The 21,990-nt window shown below is 37.1% G+C and overlaps 1 protein-coding gene across 1 annotated transcript in view; it reads right to left on the bottom strand.

Moving 5' to 3' along the window:
* Positions 1-21,990, bottom strand: part of LOC150084429 (uncharacterized) — a 182,486-nt gene that overhangs the window by 55,101 nt on the left and 105,395 nt on the right. The window contains exon 10 of the mRNA XM_090376226.1: positions 14,649-14,830. Coding sequence (XP_090232352.1) covers positions 14,649-14,830 — 182 coding nt within the window. The remainder of the gene's footprint in view (positions 1-14,648; positions 14,831-21,990) is intronic.

The raw sequence follows: 21,990 nt of genomic DNA, 5'->3' as shown, positions 1-21,990 counted from the left end.
ACGTCCCACACAATGTTAAAAATTAAAATATGTCCAAATTCAAACCGCGCACGCAAAACTCTTTCGGCTTAAACCTTTTGCAGCGATTATTTTATTTTATTTATTTATTTATTTTTTTTTTTTAAGGCCCTAGCCACTGAAATCTCAGGAAACTAGGTGGCAGGGCCTGCCAGAGTAAAATATCAATTACTGGGTACCTGGTCTGCCTCCACGAGGCTAAGTGTGGACAACGTTGGGCCCCAGCAGGGGTCTAGCAGCTAAATGGCCAGAAGAAAAACAAAACACAACACTACACTTACAAAATCCATACACTTTTAAATCTCTGGCTTTTACAGTGAACTGTTACACCTACAATGAAAGCAACGCGGAGTTGGGGGAAACCTCCGGTGCCGCTAGACACGAATACACTTTACACTTATGGTGGATAACATCAAAGAAAATACCAAAGCAACCCTATGTGCACTAAAAAAAACATGATTTTAAAGAATATTTCAAAGGTTGGGAAGACTGACAGAGCAAGTGTATGAGTAAAAGGAAGATACTTTGAAGGTGATTAGGTTAGCAAGCCAAACTGTTCACTCAATAAGTTTTTATGGTAAAATTCTGGAAACTTTTTGAACATACCTCATATTATATATTTTTTTTTTTTTTTTTTTATGTGAACCCCAAACACGAGAGGAATTAGAACCTATAGTACTTAGTACCGTGCTTGGGTTGGAGGTTGAAAAGACGAAAGAAGATATTTGTTGACATTGGACTTGAACTTCTGTAGATTGTAATTTTCAGGAAATACGTATGAAGGAAGGTTGTTCCAGAAAACGGCAGTTGAATGAATAAATGAGGAAGATGAAAAGTTGGTTATGTGGGTTTGAAGTTGGACAGTAGATGGATGTTGGCTGGTGGCGGCACGTGTTCGGACTGTTTTGAAAGAGAGAGCGGGAATTATAGAAGCTAATTCAGAAGAACAGTACCCATGGAAGTATCTGTAGAAGAGCCATGCAGCAGAAACAGTGCGTCTATTAGACAGCGAGTGGAGAGACTGTTAGAGATGAATCATTAATTAACCTAACTGCCCTCTTCTGAATGGAATCAAGAAGCCTGAGAGAGGTTTTGGGGGCACCACCCCAGAGGTGGGAACAATATTCCATGGCAGGGCGGATTTGCGATTTATACAGAGTGAGCAGCTGTTTGGAAGAAAAGTAACACTGAGAGCGAAAGAGAAAACCAAGTTTTTTAGATGCAGAGGAAGCAATATTTGTAATGTGCTTGTGCCAAGAGAGATTAGAAGTCAGGGTAATCCCCAAAAGAGATATATCCTTTTGCCTAGAAATTGGAGTGTCACTAAAGATAAGCATAGGAGCAGAAGAATCCTTTTTGCGAGATATAAGACAAGACTGAGTTTTAGAAGGGTTGAAATCAACTAAGTTGTCTTTGCCCCACTGGAGAATTACCTGAAGATCGGCATTTAAGGAATTGGTAGCAGATTTTCGAGAAGTTGAAGCTGATTGAGCAGGACAAGGTTTCTCAAAATGGAAAGTTGAATGCAATGTGCTATCATCGGCAAAACTATGGATAGGATTTCCAGTCAATGGAAGAAGGTCATTGATATACAAGAGGAAAAGAGTGGGGGAAAGAACTGAACCTTGGGGGACACCGGCATTAGTGGAGAAGTTAGAAGACAGAGAGCCATCAACCATCACCCTCAGTGAGCGATCAGAGAGAAAACTGGATAACCAATTACTAAAAACAGTTGGCAAACCATAAGATGGAAGCTTGTTTAGAAGACCTTTACACCAAACACGATCAAAATCCTTTGAGATGTCAAGAGCAACTACTTGTGTTTCCCCAAACCTTTCCATTGAATTAGTCCATAAATGGGTAACATAAGCCAGAATATCACCAGTGGATCGACACTGACGGAATCCATACTGGTGATCGTTGATCAGACGGAAGGTTTCTAGGTAGTTTAAGAGTTGGCGGTTAATTGATTTCTCCATTACTTTAGAAAGAGTAGAAGTAATTGCAATGGGACGATAATTGGATGGGAGGGATTTGTCACCCTTTTTAGGAACTGGCTGGATATGAGCAAATTTCCAAGCAGAAGGAAAAACACCTTTAGAATAAGAAAGTGAAAAAAGGTGGCAAAAAATAGGAGTAAGTTCAGGAGCACATGTTTTGAGAACAAGTGGAGAAATACCATCAGGACCTGGAGCTTTCTTAGCATCGAGATTCATCAAAATCCTTCTGATATCCTTTTGACGGAAGACCACAGGAGGCATTGAATGGAGTGTGTTGGGAATGGTGGGAGGTGTTTTACCAAGATCATTAATACATGAGCTGGAAGAAAAATGGGATGCTAGCAGGTCAGCTTTGTCCTTGGCTGAAGTGACAACAGAACCATCTGGTTTGGACAGAGGTGGGAGCAGAGATGGGCAAAAGTTGCGGCCAATAGCTTTGGCAAGAGACCAGAATGCTCGGCTACCATTAGGGCAAGAAGCAAGTTTTTTACTCTTAGCCTGTTCAAACTCTAGTTTGGACTGATTAATAACTGTTTTACAATTGTTGCGAGCTTTGGTGTAGGCAGAAAATGAAACTGAAGAATTAGAAACAAGCCAATTACGATATGCAACATTCTCCTCTTGGACAGCCTTAGCACATTAGTTGGAAAACCAAGGTTTAGATAAAGGACAAGATTTTAAAGTGGAGTGTGGGATAAAGGATTCCATTCCTGCAAGAATAATTTCACTGACACGATCTGAGCAAACGTTGACATCAGAACTTTTGAAACAGTAATCCGACCAAGGAAAAGAAGAAAAGAAGTCTCGCAGGTCATCCCATTTTGCATTCTTGTAATGCCAAACAACACGAGGTTGGGAATAGCCATGAGATAAAGGTTCCATTGGAGAAGAGACAATCACCAAGTTGTGACCTGAAGTGCCTAAAGGAGCTCTCACTTCAACCGTGTACTTAGAAGGGTTGTTTGTGAGAAAAAGATCAAGCGTATTGGCTGTACGATTAGGATTGTCCGGTATTCTTGTAGGTAAATGAACAATCTGTGCTAGGTCATTAGTAATTGCAAAAGCCTCAGCATCTCGACCTGCTGGGTCGGTGTGACTAGAAAACGGAAGCCAGCTGGGGTTGTGAACATTAAAATCACCAAGGAAAATTACCTCACTGTTAGGAGAGTTGGACTGGAGAAAGTCAAGTTGCAACGAGAGGAAGTCAAAGAGCTCCAAGTGATTTGTCGAGTTGGGAGAATGATAGAGACAACAGATGAATTTGACACAATGAGGTAGAGAGATTTTAAGCCAGAGAAGATCAAAGAGAGGAGATTCCAAATTGCCAAGTCTCTGACAGGGAATATCAGAACGGACATATGCACAAGTACCACCTTTGAGGTGAAAGGAATCATACAGCGAATAATTTGGGCATCTGAGATGAGCAGTAGTTGAATCAACCGATAACTGAGATTCTGTCAGAAAAAGTACATGAGGTTTGGCAGACTGCAAGTGGAAATGGACATCGTTGAGATTAGAATTGAGACCACGATATTTGTGAAATGAATTAGGAAGTCCTTGGGAGGTTTAGATCTTTCCGCAGATAAGCTTGCTCTATTAGTTTGACAATTCATGGTGTATTCAATAGTAAGAAAAAGTGGGTGGGACATGCTGTATGAAGTAATGAAATTTTTGGATATGGCATACACGTGGTAAGAATATACCCAGATCCTTGACATAACGTGGCCTCGACAATGCTACCCGCATACACACTACTCGGACTCCCTCCAGTCACTATCTGGCAGAGTAGAGGTAGCAAGATTATACACTAGCTGATCCTGAAGCCTCCTGGAGAGTTACCAATAGGTTCGGTCCAGTGTACTAACTAGCGGCCAGCCTGTGAACATCGTTTTAGAGCTGTACCCTCGAAATGTAAGGAATATTGGATCTCGCCACGACGTTCATATGCTTTATTATACAGCTATGTCATATAGCTCCTACAGACTGAAGTATATCATATTACAGTTACTTAGAACATAAATATCCACAACTTTTGATATCTCTCATATTGTGCAAATATATCATGACTCGGTTATAATGTATTGCACTGATAGTACCTAGTCAACTGCCAATGAAAGAATAATTAATTCTAGCGCCATGCATTAAAAATAAATAGCAATGCAAGTTCTTCTTAGGGTGCAGTACTGTTTATTTGTACTGTAAGGCTGAAAAAATATATTCAGAGTAAGGGATACTATGTCGGAAATTAAGTTTGCTTAACCTCACAACTCCTGTGATTTTTAGTAGTTAAGCAAGCCTCACAGCTCCTGTAGTTTTTGCAGCTCAAAAGTTACTAAAAGCAAAAATGTTTCATTAAAAAAAAATTGTTCAATAGATATTAAAAATCAGACTCAATACATGCGAAAATCATCAAATGCAAAGCTGCTTCATGAGTCTAGATTCAACAGAATTAGCTACAAAGAATTCTATAAGGGTGCTACCCAGAGCATTCAACTACAAACTCAAATGACATCATCTGAATCCATCATTAGATTTCAGATAACTTGCTAGGCCAGTGATAAAATATAAGATGCATATATATATATATAATTATTCTTTTGTATTATGATGGTTCAATTCACATTTTATTATTAATATTCTATTATAGTAGTTTTATTTAATTTCTTTCTAGCTTTTTCTGTTGTCCCATTAGCTGTTTTAGCAATGCATGGGTACGAACAGAGTACCTATTATTATTCTTTTGTATTATCATTCTATTGTGGTTTAATTCGTCTTTGTTCATCATTAATGTCATTGTTTTACGCCATGATGGCTAATTAAACATTATCCGTGCCGGTGTTTTTTACCTATAGATATTATAGTTAATACATTACTGGTCTTTAAGCTAGCCTATTCTCTATAATCTAACCTATTCTATAAACATAAGTCCAAAAAAAAAAAAAAAAAAAAAAATTCAAAAAGAACCTTAGAATTTAGAATTAATTAAATAGCAAAGCTGTGATAGCTGCAAACAGAAACGGGTAAGTAAAAAATGCATTACATCGAATGGGCCATCAATCCACTCAAAGCCCCCGATGAAGTAGGGGATTGACGTCCATGTGATGTAATACAAAAATGTATAAAAATGTATAAATTATATTATATAGTTATAAAATAGTATTGATATTTTGCCTATTGCTACAGTTTTTCATCAATAAGTGTTATGACAATTTCTTTAGCAATACGCAACAAGTTGCAAAATCCTAAATGTATAGGCCACGGGAAATTAAGATAACCGAGAATAGGCTAGCTTAAAGACCAGTAATGTATTAACTATAATATCTATAGGTAAAAAACACCGGCACGGATAATGTTTAATTAGCCATCATGGCGTAAAACAATGACATTAATGATGAACAAAGACGAATTAAACCACAATAGAATGATAATACAAAAGAATAATAATATATATATATATATATATAATAATTACCTACTTATCCACAGGTGGGATACTGGCATCAGTTACTGAGATTAATGTTAAACGGGGTGGTGACATGGGAAGTAGTATTAGTAAATGATGCAAAGATGCTAGTCAGACAATATACAATGTCAGACAAAAAAATAAATAAAAATATTTCCAACATCACCTGTTCTTCCCCTCTAATAATGTTTAATTCCTCCTTTAATTTATTCAAATTACCCACTTCCGTAACATCAGATGAAAATTTTTTCAACAATTAATTACCTCTCTGGCTGAAAGGAAATTTCTGCGCATTTATCCTACAACCATCCTCCCTCAATTTAAACTGATTTTCCCTGTATTTTTTTTTCAAAGAAATTAGCTTATTCAATCCATTAAAAAGCTTAAATACCTCAATCAGATCTCCTCGCAGTTGCCTAGTCTCCAGAAGCTGCAATTTGCAGAACTTAAGCCTTTCTTGATAACACTAACCCTTTGTTTCACTCACCAATCTTGTTGCCTTTCTCTGTACTTGTTAAAGCAGATCTACATCTTTCCTAAAATGAGGCCTCCAGACCTGTATACAGTACTGAAGGTGTGGCCTGACCACTGACATATTGATAAGGCACCATAAGCTACTCTTTCAGCCTTTTTGCACTGCTCAGAAAACTTCATATCTGACTGCACAATTACCCCTAGGTTCTTTTCATTCTCCACTACCCTGAATGTAGTACAACCTAGTTTATACATTACTCTGGGGTTACTGCTACCCATATGCAGTACTTTACATTTGTCAATGTTAAACTTCAGTTGCCACTTCTCAGCCCATCTGCTCAACTTTTCCAGATCCTGTTGCAGTATCATACTATCATTACTGTCATTAACAATCCTGCCAACCTTTGTATCATCTGCAAACTTAGACATTAACCCTGATATACCTTCAGCAATATCATTGATAAATAAATATCGAAAACAAGAATGGGCCATACACTAAACCCTGGGGGACTCCACTAATAATATTAGTCCATGAAAAGCAGTGTCTATTGATAAGTACTCTCTGTTTTCTCCCACTCAACCATCCTTTTATCCATTGTAGCAACTTTCCCTAAATGCCATACTGCTCCAATTTGTACAGTAGTCTTCCATGTGCAACAGTATCAAAAGTTTCCCAAAATCCAAGTACCAGGTGGTTATAAAATAAGTTTCCTTATTCAGGAGACCCTAGTGTCAAAATGGTTAGAGATAGTGCTGTGAAAATCGGTGGGTATGTCATTAGGGTGTGGGGAAGTGATTTGTAGAAAAAAAATTTAGTTCAAATTTCCACTACCAGGGGAGAAATTGGCACTGTAAACATGAGATGGAATACTTAATTTAGGATTAGATTTTAATATTAGAACTTAGAAATCTACAGATATTGTTCTATGTGCTTTCCTTCACTTGAAATTACATTCTGAAAGCGGAGGTCTGCGTGCAACACAGTTTCACATAGCATTTCATTGGGGATGTTGGCCACATGCTGTTTAATGCTTATTTTCAAATCAACAAGCGCCTGTATGCCACCACGGTAAACTCTGTCTTTCAGGTATCCCCATAGCCAAAAATCAGAGCAATTGAGATCTGGTGATTGGGGCTGGCCAGAACATGGTACCATGCACTAGTTACCATACACCTTACAGGAGGGATTGTTCAAACCTCTCATCAACAGGCAATTGAGGCAATTGTTTGGCTCTTAATTCATGCTACTAAGCAAGGGGCCATGAGGCATAGACTTTTCAAAGAAAAATGGTCCGATTATAAACTCTGCTGCAAATCCACACCATACTGTAACATATGGACTTTGTAGTGGTCTTTCATGCACAGCAGATGGATGAGAAGTTCCCCATATTCGATAGTGTTGTGCATTTACAGCCCCACGAAAAGTGAAATGTGCCTCATCAGACCACAAGATCATTTGAGAACATGTATCATCAAGTTCCATACGAGCCAGAAATTGTAGAGCAAAGTCTATTCGTTGTTGCTGATCACAAGACTTTAGTTCTTGCACTGTGTGAACTCTGTACGGGAACCAGCGTGAAGTTAATTGAAGCACTATATTGTATAGTAACCAAGGAAGATTCAAGTCACTTGACACACTTCTGGCACTATTTACTGGTAGTATTTCACATTCTGACCATTGCAGCTGGCAGCTGCAATGGTCAGAATGCGAAACACTACCAGTAAACTTCATCCACTATCTCTGTTTCGATACGTGTTCGTCCCCTGCCTGGAATTACACTTAACTCCCTGGTCGCTTCAAATTTCTTTATTAGTTTTAAAACTCCATTAACAATGTCAAAGGTGCTTTATGCAAACCTTTAAGTATCCAATATTCAAGTAGTGCTGCATTAGCATTACTATTATTCTGGTAGAAAAGTTTTACTAAAAGAGCACATTCCTATTTTGTAGGAACTGTGATGGTTATTGACGGTGGCATTGGCCTTTCTGTTTTCATCTAACAGCATGTCATTTGCATAAGCAGTGTGTCTTTACGTAAATAACAAAGTTTACATATGTGCAGCGCCTTTTTCCCTGGTGGCAGAAATTAACTAATTTTTTTTCTTCTACAAATCACTTCCCCATACCCTAAATGACATACCCACCAATTTTTATAGGGGTAACTCTAACCGTTTTGACACTAGGGGCTCCTTATTTCAAAACCACCTGGTAAATGATATCAAAATTAAATTATTCTTTGCATCCAATTCCTTTGTGACCACATCATAGTATCCAATCAAGTTTGTCAGACAAGACTTCCCCATAACAAATCCATGCTGTGTCTGAACTATAACTGCAGTCTTGTCTAGATGATCCTGCATCACTTCATTAACCAGTGACTCCATTATTTTCCATGCAATAGAAGTTAAACTAACAGATCTGTAATTACCAGTGTCACCCTTTGATCCCCCTTTGTAAATTGGGGACACATTTGCACATCTCCAGTTCATGAGGACCTCCCTGAGTCCAAGGAAGCTTTCATAATTATGGCTAAGCGTTTGCTTACTTCCTTTGCTGCCTCCTGTAATATAACTAGATAGATCACATCCATCCCAGGTGCCTTCCTTATGCTTAATTTCAACAATTTCTCCTTCTCTTTGCTCTCAGTTATTACAAAATCACTTAGCCCCCTATAGAGGTTGATAAACTTCTGGCATTCCCCTCCTTGAATAACTCCTCATGCATGAATGTAGATGCAAAATACTCATTCAGTTTATCAGCTACCTGAGCATGATCATCAACAGTCAAACCATCTATGTTAAGTGGACCAATCTGATTCATCCCTTTCCTTCTAGAGTTTACATAAGTAAAGCACTCTTTGCATCCTTTGCCAAAGATTTCTTGTAATCTGCCTTCCCCTGCCTAGCCTCCTTTGTGACTTGATTACAGACTAGCTTATATCTGCCATAGGCTTCTGTGTCACCTTATAATTTATACGCATCCCATGCATTTTTTTTCTCTGCCACAAGCCACATTAATTCATCTGATATCCATTTAGGCCTAAACCTTGAACGGTATTTCTTAGATGGTATGAAAAGCCTAGTACCCTCCAAGATTAAGTCCCTGAATTCACCATTAGTAACATCATCAATTGATCCCACTGTATAGAATTTAAAAACTCTCTGAGACCACTGTAGTCACCTTTACGAAAGCAAAAACCCTTCCCCTTACCCCTGATGGTAGTTTGTTTGTTTGTTATTTGGTTTTTAGGAGCATTAGCAACTAAGGCCATATTGCTCCGAGATATGCGGTGGTCATTTCCTGACCTTTCCACATCCTCTGTATTTGGTGATGACGGGCTCGAACCACGGTCTAATCAAGAAGCGTGTGCTACGCACTACTGCTCCTTCCCACCTGGCTACGGAGGCGCCCCCTGATGGTAGTTACACCTTTAAGTAAATCCCATATCAGTACACAGCGATCACTGCCACCTAGCGGTTCCTTTATCTGCAGATTCTTAATGCATGAAGAATCAGTGCTGATAATCAGATCAAGAGTATTACTCCCTCTGGTTGCCTCTCGAACATGTTGCTGAAGAAAAGTCATCCAATAAATCCACAAAAGCCTTGCTAGTGTGCGAGTGACCAATCCACAAGTTCAAGTCAATATCTGGAAAGTTAAAATACCCCATTATAAGACATTCTGATTTACTGGCCCACCCTATATCTCTGCACAATTGCTCATTATACTCATCAGATTCATTATGCCTATGCCACACTCCTACTCCCATTTTCCCTTTCCCAGTACTTATGTCGCACCACACTGATTCAACATTGCATTGTCCACCAATGTCATTTTGATGCACTTCCTTAGATTTTATGAGTTTTTTAACTAACGGCATAACCACCCCTCCCTTCCTGTCCTGTTTGTCTATCCTTTCTGTACACATTGTACTCCCCAAATTCCAATTCTGCAATGCTTATATCTGTGTGGCACCACATCTCTGATATCCCAACAATACTCGCTTTTGATACCTTCACCAGCACTTCAAATTTAACAAATTTATTTACTATACTCCTAGCATTGGTGCTCTTAGTTACCCTTAAACAACCCATGTATTTACTTGTTCCATGATGACTCCCAGCAGTCCTTGAAATCCGCAGTACTTAGCTTTGCAGGCTGCTGCTCATTCCAATAGAAGTAGTGCAAGAATCTCTTCAAACTCTGGCTGCGGCTACTGTTAATCTTAGTCTGTGAATCCCCCAAACTAGCTGTTTTCCAACCCACCTAACATTGCCTTAATAGCATTAGCAAATATTCTTGCACCCTTTATATTTAAGTGTATCCCATCTTTTGAGGCTAAGGAATGTGTTCTCCCTATACCCTTGTTTAAAAATCAGAAAAGTGATAATCAGTGTGCAAAAGCAAGCAATGATAATTTCCTGCTAAATTAACTTTGCAATTTTAAAGAAAGGCATGGATGAAGGTGATAATTATGTATCTCCTATCCCCACAAATTAACCCCGGGGGCTCACATCTGGTTTGTAGGCTAGGCACACCCATGGTCCTAAACTGGATATCATCATTCTTCTCTTTCTTGGTAATTCCCTTCTACTTCTCTCTCTCTCTCTCTCATGGTAACTCAGAAATTTTTTTTTGGCTGGTGCAGCAAAAGCCTCATTCTTCCTTTGCACCATATGGCTAATAATTACCAACAAGAACCATTGAATAATAGGATTTACTTGTATTAATTTGGTAACGGTCCAAAATAAAGTGAAACATGTTTTTATTTTGGGCTTTTACCAAAGTGTGAACAGGCAAATCAGAGGATTTATCACATATATATATATATATATATATATATATATACAGGTAACCCTTGTATAACATGATAGTTTCGTTCCTACAAAATCTCATGTAATGCAAAACAGTGTAATAGAGGACTAAGAACCAGTACAAAAAGGGGAGTTATGTTCCAAAAGCTAACAAAATACACCACTTTTTTTTTTTTTTTATCACTATCAGAAACTTAATTTTTATAGTAGTAATAATTTAATATTTTAACTTTATTTTTAAAACAGTAGTAATTTAAATAGAAATAACTGAACAAATGTCTTACCTTACAAACTGTGATACTTATATGTAAGATAATGTACGTTCATTTAATTTTCTTCCTCTTCGTCGATGCTAAGCACAATCTTGTTTGCAGAATCTAGATTTAACATACCTTCTGCTCTCTTTATTAAACGTCACAATTATTTTTTATGGTCTCAAACAAGCACAAGTTCAATAGCACAGAATCTAATCCAGGGATCTCCCAACAAAATACAGTGCACCCTCGCTTTAAATGATACGTGAAAATCTGAAGAATATTTTCCAGTTAGCAAAATAAAAATAAATTTATGCTTACATGCATAGCTTAATTAATATGTACAGTAATATGTACATACTAATTGATATTTCTGTTGAGACTTTTTTTTTTTTTTTATTGTAAATATTTAAAACAGTAAAAATGATAAGCAAAAATTATAACAAAGAACACGGCACGCACAAGTTGTAACAAACATGATACACACAAGTGAGATATAGAGTAATGAGTTTCTGAAAATGTATTTATGTTTTTTATATGATTGAATATTTCATGGAAGGAGAAATACATTTCATCATAATAACATGAAAATCCACAGAATTCCAGCTATCGGTACTATAGCAAATGCAAGAAAATTTAGTTTACTAGCCATTTATAATTTATTACACTAACAGAAAAGCCCAATAAACCGGAAACTGCAAATTGTTTTTATTGTTTTATGGTAGTGACCTCCAGAAATGTGCTTTAGAAAAATATCACGAAGGCAATAACGACTAGAGCATCAACAGCGGGGATTCATAAAAAGGAATGGAAATGTTAAAAATTACATCTAACATAACAGCAGAGTTTTCCCAGCACAAAAGCTCAAAAATACCATGTTATGCGAGAATTCCAGCAATTCTCAAACTGTGTTAGAGTGAAACTTTGTTGTAGAAGTACCGTGTTGTGCAAAGATTTCCGCAATTTATCAATCGTGTTAGAGCAAAACTATGTTGTAGAAGTATCGTGTTATATGGGGGTTGCCTGTATATCTTATATATATATATATATATATCTTACTAGGGTATCATCAATAGCACCAACTTAAAAATCAAAAACAAAATAAATAAGGTTAATTTGTTGTAGTAGCAAAAAAATAAAATAAAATAAGAAATAATAAAGTATATATTTGTAATATATATAACTATATATATATATATATATATATATATAACTCAAGGTGGAAAAGTCAGATCAACACCAAATTTTCATCATGTTGGTGGTCCCTGCAGAGGTCTAATTCTGACTTCATATCTCCTTCCCCCTCCACATAAACACTATAATAAAGTTAGAACAGGTGCTGATCCTTTCAAAATTTCAGAACCGTTTTACCAAATATCATGCCAACAGGTTATCCCATATCGCCTTATGTACACACCCAAAATAGTGAGGTGAACATGAGGGTACCCTTACCAAGAAACACGTCACTTCTGAAAAATGCAGCATCATCTCAAAACTAGATACCAAGAGATCTGAATTTAAATTGAAGAAGTATAGTTGCAGGATAGATGTGCAAAAAGTTGCTTTCAACCAGAGAGAAATTAATTGGTAGAAAAAAATTCCCTTGGGTGTTGTGGAAGTTGGTAGTTATAAATGTAAGGACAAACTAAGCAAATTATTAGTGGGGTTGAACAGGTGAAATGGGAAAGTTTTTTGTTTTGCTTATGCTGCATAAGCCTGTTTTCTTGCATCATTTGCCCTACTAATACTTACACTAAAAAAAAAAAAGAAAGAAAAGATAAGTACACAAATCTCACAGCTAAGCAATACATCATAAACATATTAGATAGTATGAATCAGAGCTGTAATACTCAATATGTTCTACGTTGATAATAATATTAGTAAATTAATATTATTAATTTACTAATATTATTATCAATGGAAGTGTTCCACGTACTATATTGAGGTAAACTCCTCTTATTAATTTACTAATAATCATAAACATATATAGTGAGGGTTGGTAAACCCTTTTTGAATACAATACAGAATATTCTGTGCACATTATTTGTTAATTGAACATGGTTGAAATTGTATTACAAATTGATTATTATTATTATATCAGAACCATAGCAGTTTATTTGTACCCTAGTTTTTGTGGAACCAATATCTTTTTTTCTTTTTTATTTTATTAATTGTGGGGAAATTTTATAATGATTTTAAAATCCTTAAAATTGAGCCTTATCTACAAAAGAATTAAACAGTTATGTTCTTGTTCTTATAATCTGGCATGACCACTGGGTCAGTGGAGTTTGCACTAAATCATGAATACAATTATTAATCATATTTAGCACTCACAGGCTTGAACCACAGTCTACTAAAAGAGCATATGATACTGCACTCAGCTATGTCAGGTTGTTTGTTGGTATTAGCAGGACAATAATGCAAGAAAGCAAGCTTAACAATCGTCAGCCAAAAGAAAATGAAAGAAAGAATGAAAAGAAAGGGAGTTATCCATATCATCTGTCCATCCCCTCTAATAATTTGTGTAATCCTTCCTTAAATTTACTAAAACTACTCACTTCTACAACACCAGATCAAAGATTGTTCCAATAATCACTTTGCCAGGAGCAATAAGGTGTTTATCTCACTGTATAAGGGAATGATTAGGGCACACCTTGAGTACTGCATATAGGCTTGGGAAGCCACTTTTTAGGAAAGATGGAGATCTGTTGGAACTGGTGCAGAGAAGAGCAACAAGATTAGTCAGGGGCCAAATGGATTTTCTTAACAAAAAACACTTCATCTCTGCAAATTGCAACTTCTCAGAACTAGACTCCTGTGAAGTGTGTAAAGCTTTAAATGAAATTAGGAAACAAAAAATGCTGTTGACATCCTTACTCATTCTCAATAAAATGGATAAGGGGACATAAATTTTTGAAGGAGGATGGTTGTTGGAAATGTGTTGTCATCACGATATCACTATTATGGAGAAACATTACCTAGGAAGGTGGAAGCCCAGTATCCTATCCCAGAAGACTACTGATGGACATTGATTAGGGAGACTCATAATCAATTCAAAAGAAAAAGAAATAAAAAATTTATTTTTACACCATTTATTATATTGCTTATTAAAATTTTATAATCATTACCTGCAGTCCTATCTGCATCTGTGGGTTAATATCTGCACTGAGCTCTTCAAAATTCTTAAGATGTACATTTTGGGAGGAAAAAAATCAAAAGCTTAAAATTTGATGTCCACTATCTGTTATTATATTTCCCATTATCTTTTATATCATCTTTGAATTTTGATAGAATCACAGTTTAAGATTGACTAAGAACAGTCATTTGAGTTTAGAGTAAGGAGTAGAGTGAAAGAGCATTTTACTAAGAAAAATAATAAATTCTTAAAACGTTCTTTTCACAAATTCCTCAATTTAAACTCAAACAACCCCTCCCTGGTTAACTTTAAAAACACTTCTCAATATATGTGGGATAAAGTGAAAAATAATATATATACAATGAAAGAGTGAAGAAAGAATTTTGAAACAGTGTATTACTTAGAAAAAGACATTTGAATACTAACTGTTATGTGAATAAGGAAAAGTGAACTAAAGAAATACAAAAAAATTATCAAAATATTACTTACTGGTCTTCCATTATAAATATTTTTCTCTTGTAAAGAATTTATAACTGGCATCCGACTGGATAATTCGTCAGTTCTACCTGAAATTTTACTCTTTCCATCAATCTGATTGTTTCTGAATAACTTTGAAAGCTCTGCTGCAATTTGGGCTCCTATTGCTGCATTATTCTTAATAAGGGCAACATCTTTAAGTATAGATAAGGAATTTTTCAAAAATATAAATAAAAAATTAAAAGCCTTCTCCCACAACACCTATTTTTCTTAATCTTTTTATTGAGTTGGCAAGTATGTATGTGTGTTCACATATATATGACCTCATGGGTAGCACAACTGGCAGAATCGCCATCTTCCCACACCAGATGGAAAAGACACGAGTTCAAGTCTCGTCAATGACATGAGGAATTTTTATGGGCCCTTTTCACAACATGCCTAAGTTAGTTGGTTTCAGGCAAGAATAGCATGGTATTTTTTCCCCGAAACTCTGGTTTTTCAGCTAGCAAGCTGAAAATCAATCACAGAACACATGCAATTTACAGACAATATACACAGAGCAATATGGCCTTAGAGGGGAACAGGTATTCTGTGTGTTATCAGACACTCAGTCTAAAACACTGATGGATCCAATATCTTTCTATTACAGAAGATTTAGGAGAAGTCCGGTTGGCCTGCCTCCCTAAATCCACTCATGCACACCTTCTCGATGGTAAGCCCTGTTACATAATGTAGGTGGTAACAAATGTGTAGAGTGGTTCTCTTAAAGATGTCTCGTCAGTGTGAAGAGGAAAAGACCAAACCCTCCAGCACATGACAGAACGACGAAACAAATGGCCCTCAGTAACCAGCAGCTTTCACTCCTCCTCTTACAGCAGCAAGAGGATAAGAGTGGAAGCAGAGGGTGCTAAGAATCTCTGGGTATGACCAGGATGCCATGCACAGAAAATGAACTTGGCCTGTTACAGCATAAGATCGCTGTAACAAGCCAAGTAATTGGAATATCATCAGTTTGGCTGAAACAAGAAGAAATGAATCACTTAAGTTTATCAAGTGGAAATCAGCTGTACACCAATGGAAACAGTGAAAGGAGTGAAGGTGGAGTTGGGTTTCTGGTTCATAAAGATATTAAAAACAATGTTTTGGAATTCAAAAGTACATCACCAAGGGTGTCAAGACTAATACTCAAGATTATAATGATTTATGCACAAACATCCAGCCACAATGATGAAGAGGTTGAAGAAATGTACACTGAGAGTCTTCTAGATGAGCAGAAAACCCACTACACTATTATTATGGGGGACTTCAATGCTAAGGTTGGAAAAAGATAAAACAGCACAGAAAGGGGAACTATAGGAAATTTTGGAATTGGTGAAAGAAATGAAAGAGGTGAAAAACTTGTGGAATTTACAGAATCTCAAGAATTGTCAGTAATGAACACTTTTTTCAAGAAAAGGGTGAACAGAAAGTGGACATGGAAGAGTCCAAATGGATTAACAACTAATGAATTGACTTCATCCTCACTAACAGAAGATATATCGCGAATGATGTTAACATCCTGAATAAGGTAAATGTTGGAAGTGATCACAGAATGGTAAGATGCACACTTGATATAGATGTAGGAAAGGAAAGGAAAAAACTGACTCGAGTAAATAATACCAAGGTCTTTGAGATAACAGAAGAGGAGAAAGAGTAGTATGTACTGGAACTTAAGAACAGGTTTCTGCAGACTGCTCAGGACCAAGATATCGATGAGGAATATTACAACTTTCTGAAAGTGAAAGCCCAAAAAACCTATACAGAAAAAGAAATCCAAAGAAGAAAAAATTAGTCAAGAAACACTTGTTATGATGAACCAAAAGTGACAAATGAAGAGCATGATAAACACTGACAAGGAGAAAATTGAATATACTGAGTTATGCAAAGCCATTAGAAAGAGACTCAGAGAGGACACAAGAAGATTTAACACAAGATGTTATGTTGTTGTTGTTGTTATTATTTAGGAGCATTAGCAACTAAGGCCATATTGCTCTGGGGATATGCGGTGGTCACTCCCTGACCTTTCCGCATCCTCTGTATTTGTTGGCTCACGGGCTCGATCCCCGGTCTAATCAAGAAGCATGTGCTACGCACTGCTGCTCCTGCCCACCTGGCTACGGAGGCACACTTTAACACAAGAAAAGTAGAACAAGCATTAAGGGAAAACAAAGGACTTAAATCAGCAGCCATGAGCAGTAATACAGAAAAACAAATGATACTGAAACTGAAGAATAGTGATGGTGTACTTATAAATAGCAGAGAAGGCATAATTCAAATAGCAGAAGACTACTATAGAGAATTACACAAAGAGCGAGGGAATGACGCCAGCAGTGGGAAAGATGGATCGCAAATTAGCAACATATACAACATACCCGATATTCTTCCTGATGAGGTAGAACATGCGTTGAAGAAAATGAAGAAACAGAAAGCTCCGGGGGAAGATGAAGTTATTGTAGAGTTGTTAAAATTGGGAGGAAAAGACATAACACAAAAACTGGCAAGGATCTTCACAAAATGCATTAGAAAAGGTGTAATGCCTAAGGAGTGGAATAATGCAATCATAGTTTTGCTGCACAAGAAAGGAGATAAATCAGAAATTGGAAATTATAGACCAATTAGCTTGTTATCCCACCTACAAATTGTTCACAAGGGTCATTACTAACAGATTAGAAAAAATACTTGATGAGAATCAACCAAAAGAGCAAGCTGGCTTTAGGACAGGATTCTCAACTATGAATCACCTTCATGTAATATCACAGCTAATGGAGAAAGCAAATGAATATAAAACACCATTATGCCTGGCATTTGTGGGTTATGAAAAAGCATTTGACTCCATACAACATAAGGCAATGGTTGGTTGGTTGGTTTTTAATGGCGCATTGGCAGCTAAGGCCATAATGCGCCAAGACAATTCGGGCACTGGAAAGACAAGGCATAGATACCACATATATTATGATTTTGAAGTAAATATATGAGAACGCTACCTCCTTTATCAGACTAGACAAAAACAGCAGCAAATTAAAAATCGAGAAAGGAGTTCGACAAGGAGACACAATATCTCCGAAGCTGTTTACTGCTGCCCTTGAGGAAGCCTTCAGAAGATTAGACTGGTTGCAGAAAGGAGTCAATGTGAATGGAGAGTACCTAAACCATTTATGATTTGCAGATGACATTGTGGTCATAAGCCATGATCCCAAAGAATTGGAGGAAAATCTTAATCAGTTATGCACAGTTAGTAAGGATTTTGGACTAAAGATGAATATGGCTAAAACAAAAGTAATGATGAACAAGTATGCCACAGAATGGGACATAATGATTGAAGGAGCAGCAATTGAAAAGGTGGAGTCATATACTTATCTGGGACAAGTTATTAGCTGTAATAATGATAAATAGCTGGAAGTCAAGAGAAGAATAAATTTTGGATGGATAGCATTCAGGAAATATAGTCACATACTGAAGAGCAATATCCCAGTTTGTCTGAAATGTAAAATAATGAACCAATGTATACTCCCCACCATGACTTATGGAAGTGAAACTTGGGCACTCACCAAAAAGAATGGAAGAGAAGCTGAGAACTACACAGCGAAGAATGGAACAAATTATATTGGGAATCAGACTGTCAGATAAGAAGAGAAACACATGGATTAGGCAGAAAACTCAAGTAAAGGACATTCTTTTCAAAACTAAAATGGTCTTGGGCAGGATACACAGCTCGAAGACATGACAGATGGACTAAGAAAATAACAGAATAGTACCCAAGAGGAGCTAGAAGAAAACCTGGAAGACTATGTTTGTTTGTTTGTTATTTAGGAGCATTAGCAATTAAGGCCATATTGCTCCGGGATATGCGGTGGTCATTCCCTGACTTTTCCACATCCTCCATATTTGGTGGTGCGGGCTCGAACCCCGGTCTAATCAAGAAGCGTGTGCTGCACACTGCTGCTCCTTCCCACCTGGCTACGGCGGCGCCACCTGGAAGACAAGGGCGGAGGTGGATAGATGAAATTCATGAGTTTGTGGGTAGTAAATGGATGGCCATTGCACAAAACAGAAAGAACTGGAAAGTTGCTGGAGAGGCCTTCATCCTGCAGTGGATTGAAAATAGATGATGATGAATATGGCCTTAGTTGCCGATTCCCAAAACCCTACTACAACAATAACAACACATAAATATGTGCATAAGCACCTAAAATCTTCACATAGCTCAACCACCTGTCCAATCCACCCATATATACATCTGGACTTTGAGTGGAGGAATTTTCATGAAATTTTATATTTAGTTCTTTCACATAGATTTGTCACAACATCCCAAATTTCATTAAAATCAAACAAATAGAAATGCAGAAATTTATATTTATTTTTTCCATACAATTTGTATGTAAAAGAGAAATTCATAGATCATATGTAGTTTAAATGCAGTATTGTCAGCTTTAGAAAGTTATGCATGGTTCATATGTATGTTCATATGTATGCATGGTTCATATGTTCAAATGTGGTGTCACTTTTGTGAAGAAAAACACACATATAGAAAAAAAAGTGACTTGTGTCTTCTTCTATTTCACATTTCTTATACAAAGGATTGTTAATAACTTCATTTAAAAATGGAGAATGATTTGACAAAAGTTTTGCAACCGCTTTTACTAGTATCATTTGGTAGCCTGAGAAATCCTTTATGTGGTATCCACTTCACTTGTGCTATAAGGATTTTAGCCTGCCAACAGGTAGTTGGAGAACCATAAAATTTAAAATGCTCTATTCCAAATATTTTCTGAAGTTTTAATTTTTCTGCAGTCATTGGTACACATATTGAGAAAAAAATATACAAGTATACTGATAAAATAAAGTAAAATGTTAATTTAATAAAATAAAAAGTGCTGATAAAATAATACATGGAAGCAAGCACATACTAAATTACTCAAAAAAAAAAAAAAAAAGGAACCTAAGTATACGATGCTAAGATTATTCTTTGCATCAAGTTTCTTTTTTAACAATCTCCAGTGCAAAGCTAAGGCAACCCCTTCCCCCATCTCTTCTATCATGCAGTATGAATGATGTCTTTTGAGGTTATGATGGCCATCATGGTGAGATCCAATCTTCCCTACATTTCAAGGGTACAGCTCTAAAACCGTGTTTCCAGGTTGGCCACCGGACTGAACCTAAAGGTAACTCTCTAGGAGACTTCCGAATCAGCTAGTGTATAATCTCGCTGCCTCTATTCTAACAGATGATGACTGGAGGGAGTCCAAGTAGTGTGTATGTGGAGGGCATTGTTGAAGGGACATTATGTCAAGCAGCTGGGTATATGCTTGTCTTGTGTATGCCCATATCAAAAAATTTCATTACTTTATACAGCATGTCCTCCCGCCTTTTCTTATTACTGAAGTTTTAACTACATCACGAACATTCAAACTAACAGAACAAACTTATCTGTGAAAATATCTAAACCTCTCAAATACTTCCTCATTCATTTCACAAATATGTTGTTGTTGTTGTTGTATTGGGGTTTTTTGGCACAAGGGCCTCTTGGGCCATATTGTGCCTGTTCAGGATTTGTTTGTCACTTTGATCACAGTCTATCATACAGATTTATGTGCTTCAAATAATTAAACAGTTCCTCGAAATTTGCTTCATTGCCAAGAATATGAAATAAGGTTAATGGTTCCTTTAAGTTGGACAGGGAGCTAAAGCTTGATTTTCTGACTGTTGAAAGTTGGGGACATTCTATGAGGATGTGTTTTATTGTTAGCTGCGACTGACAAAAGAAACACTGAGGAGGATTCTCTCCCATAAGCAAAAACAGGTGAGTTGGGTGCGAATGGCCGATGCGGAGCCTTGCTAAAATCACTTCTTGTCGCCTGCTTCTCCTGCAACTAGATGTCCACAGTTGTGGCTCTTTTTTTATCTGCAGTAGTTTATTATTGGTTTGAGTTTTCCAAAGGAGAGACCATTGTTTCCTGCATGTTGTTTTAATGACAGATTTGTGATCGGTGTAGGGAACTTTTATTTGTCTGGAAGATCCAGCGTCGGGATGCTTTGCAGCAGCATCCGCATGTTCATTGCCTGAGATGCCAACATGACCAGGGATCCAGCAGAAGGTAACCTTCTGATTGACTGTTTCATAGTGAAATAACTTAGATCGGATCTCTTTAAGAATGGGGTGAGAGGGACAAAAAGTAGATTGAATGGCAGTGATTGTGCTTAAGGAGTCTGAATATATCAAGGATTCCTTGATATGGTACTTCTTTATATTATCTAGAGCCAGTTTTATTGCGAATAATTCTGCAGAATAAATACTGCATTCAGTGGGAAGAGAAACAGCTACTGAGAAGTTGGAAGAGACTGCTGCAGCACCTACGGCTGTATCCGTTTTGGAGCCATCAGTATAGATATGTACTTTTGCTGAGTTTTCCAAGGAATGCGATTTATGGGGCTGTTGAAAATTTGTATTAGCCAGGGATGTCTTCCCCCATCTTAAAAAGATATTGTCACAGAGAGGTACGAATTCAGTCCAGGGAGGTTCGGGAGTACAAAGGTCTTGGAAGACATTCTGAAAATTAATGTTCCAACTGATCAGGAGCTCTTGCAGTCGAAGCCCTGCTGGGCGATTCTCATTAGGTTTATTTTGATATAGCATGGTGTATTTAGGGTCGAACAAGTGCTGCCAGCTAGGATGTGATGGAATACTCTTAATCTTTAGTGCATAGTTACATAATAAGGATTTTCTCCTTAGGTGCAGTGGAGGTTCATTTGCCTCAATATACAGGCTGTGGATCGGAGATGTTCTAAAGGCTCCCACAGCTATCCTAAGGGCACTATGCTGTATGGTGTTCAGACGTAATAGGGAACTGTTCCTAGCGGAGTCATAGACAGGTGATCCATAATCTAAGCGTGATCTTATTAAAGCTCTATAGAGTTGAAGAAGAGAGCTTCTGTCAGCACCCCAGGACATGGCGGAAACGGCTCTTAGGATGTTCAGTTTTTTAAGACACGTGGTTCGAAGGTAAGATATATGGGAAGCAAAATTAAGTTTATTATCTAAATGTAGCCCCAACAGACGAAAATTGTTAGTGACAGGTATCAGGCTGTTTTTTAAAAATATTTCTGGATCCGGGTGGAGTTTTCGTTTTTTACAAAAGTGAATTGCAGTGGATTTTTTTTCGGCTAAAGAATAACCATTCCGCAGTGCCCATGATTCTATTTTAGCTATGGAAATTTGAAGTTGTCTTTCAATGATGTTCATAGTTTGGGATTGACAGGAGATAATGAGGTCATCGGCAAACATGTACGATTCTACTGTATTTGGTACTTCCTGTGT

Source organism: Mastigoproctus giganteus, chromosome 6 (assembly GCF_048544385.1).
Source record: "Mastigoproctus giganteus isolate SK-2022 chromosome 6, ASM4854438v1, whole genome shotgun sequence".
Classification (NCBI taxonomy): domain Eukaryota; kingdom Metazoa; phylum Arthropoda; class Arachnida; order Uropygi; family Thelyphonidae; genus Mastigoproctus; species Mastigoproctus giganteus.
The sequence above is the reverse complement of the archived record's forward strand: the minus strand, read 5'-3'. Positions and strand labels throughout refer to the sequence as shown.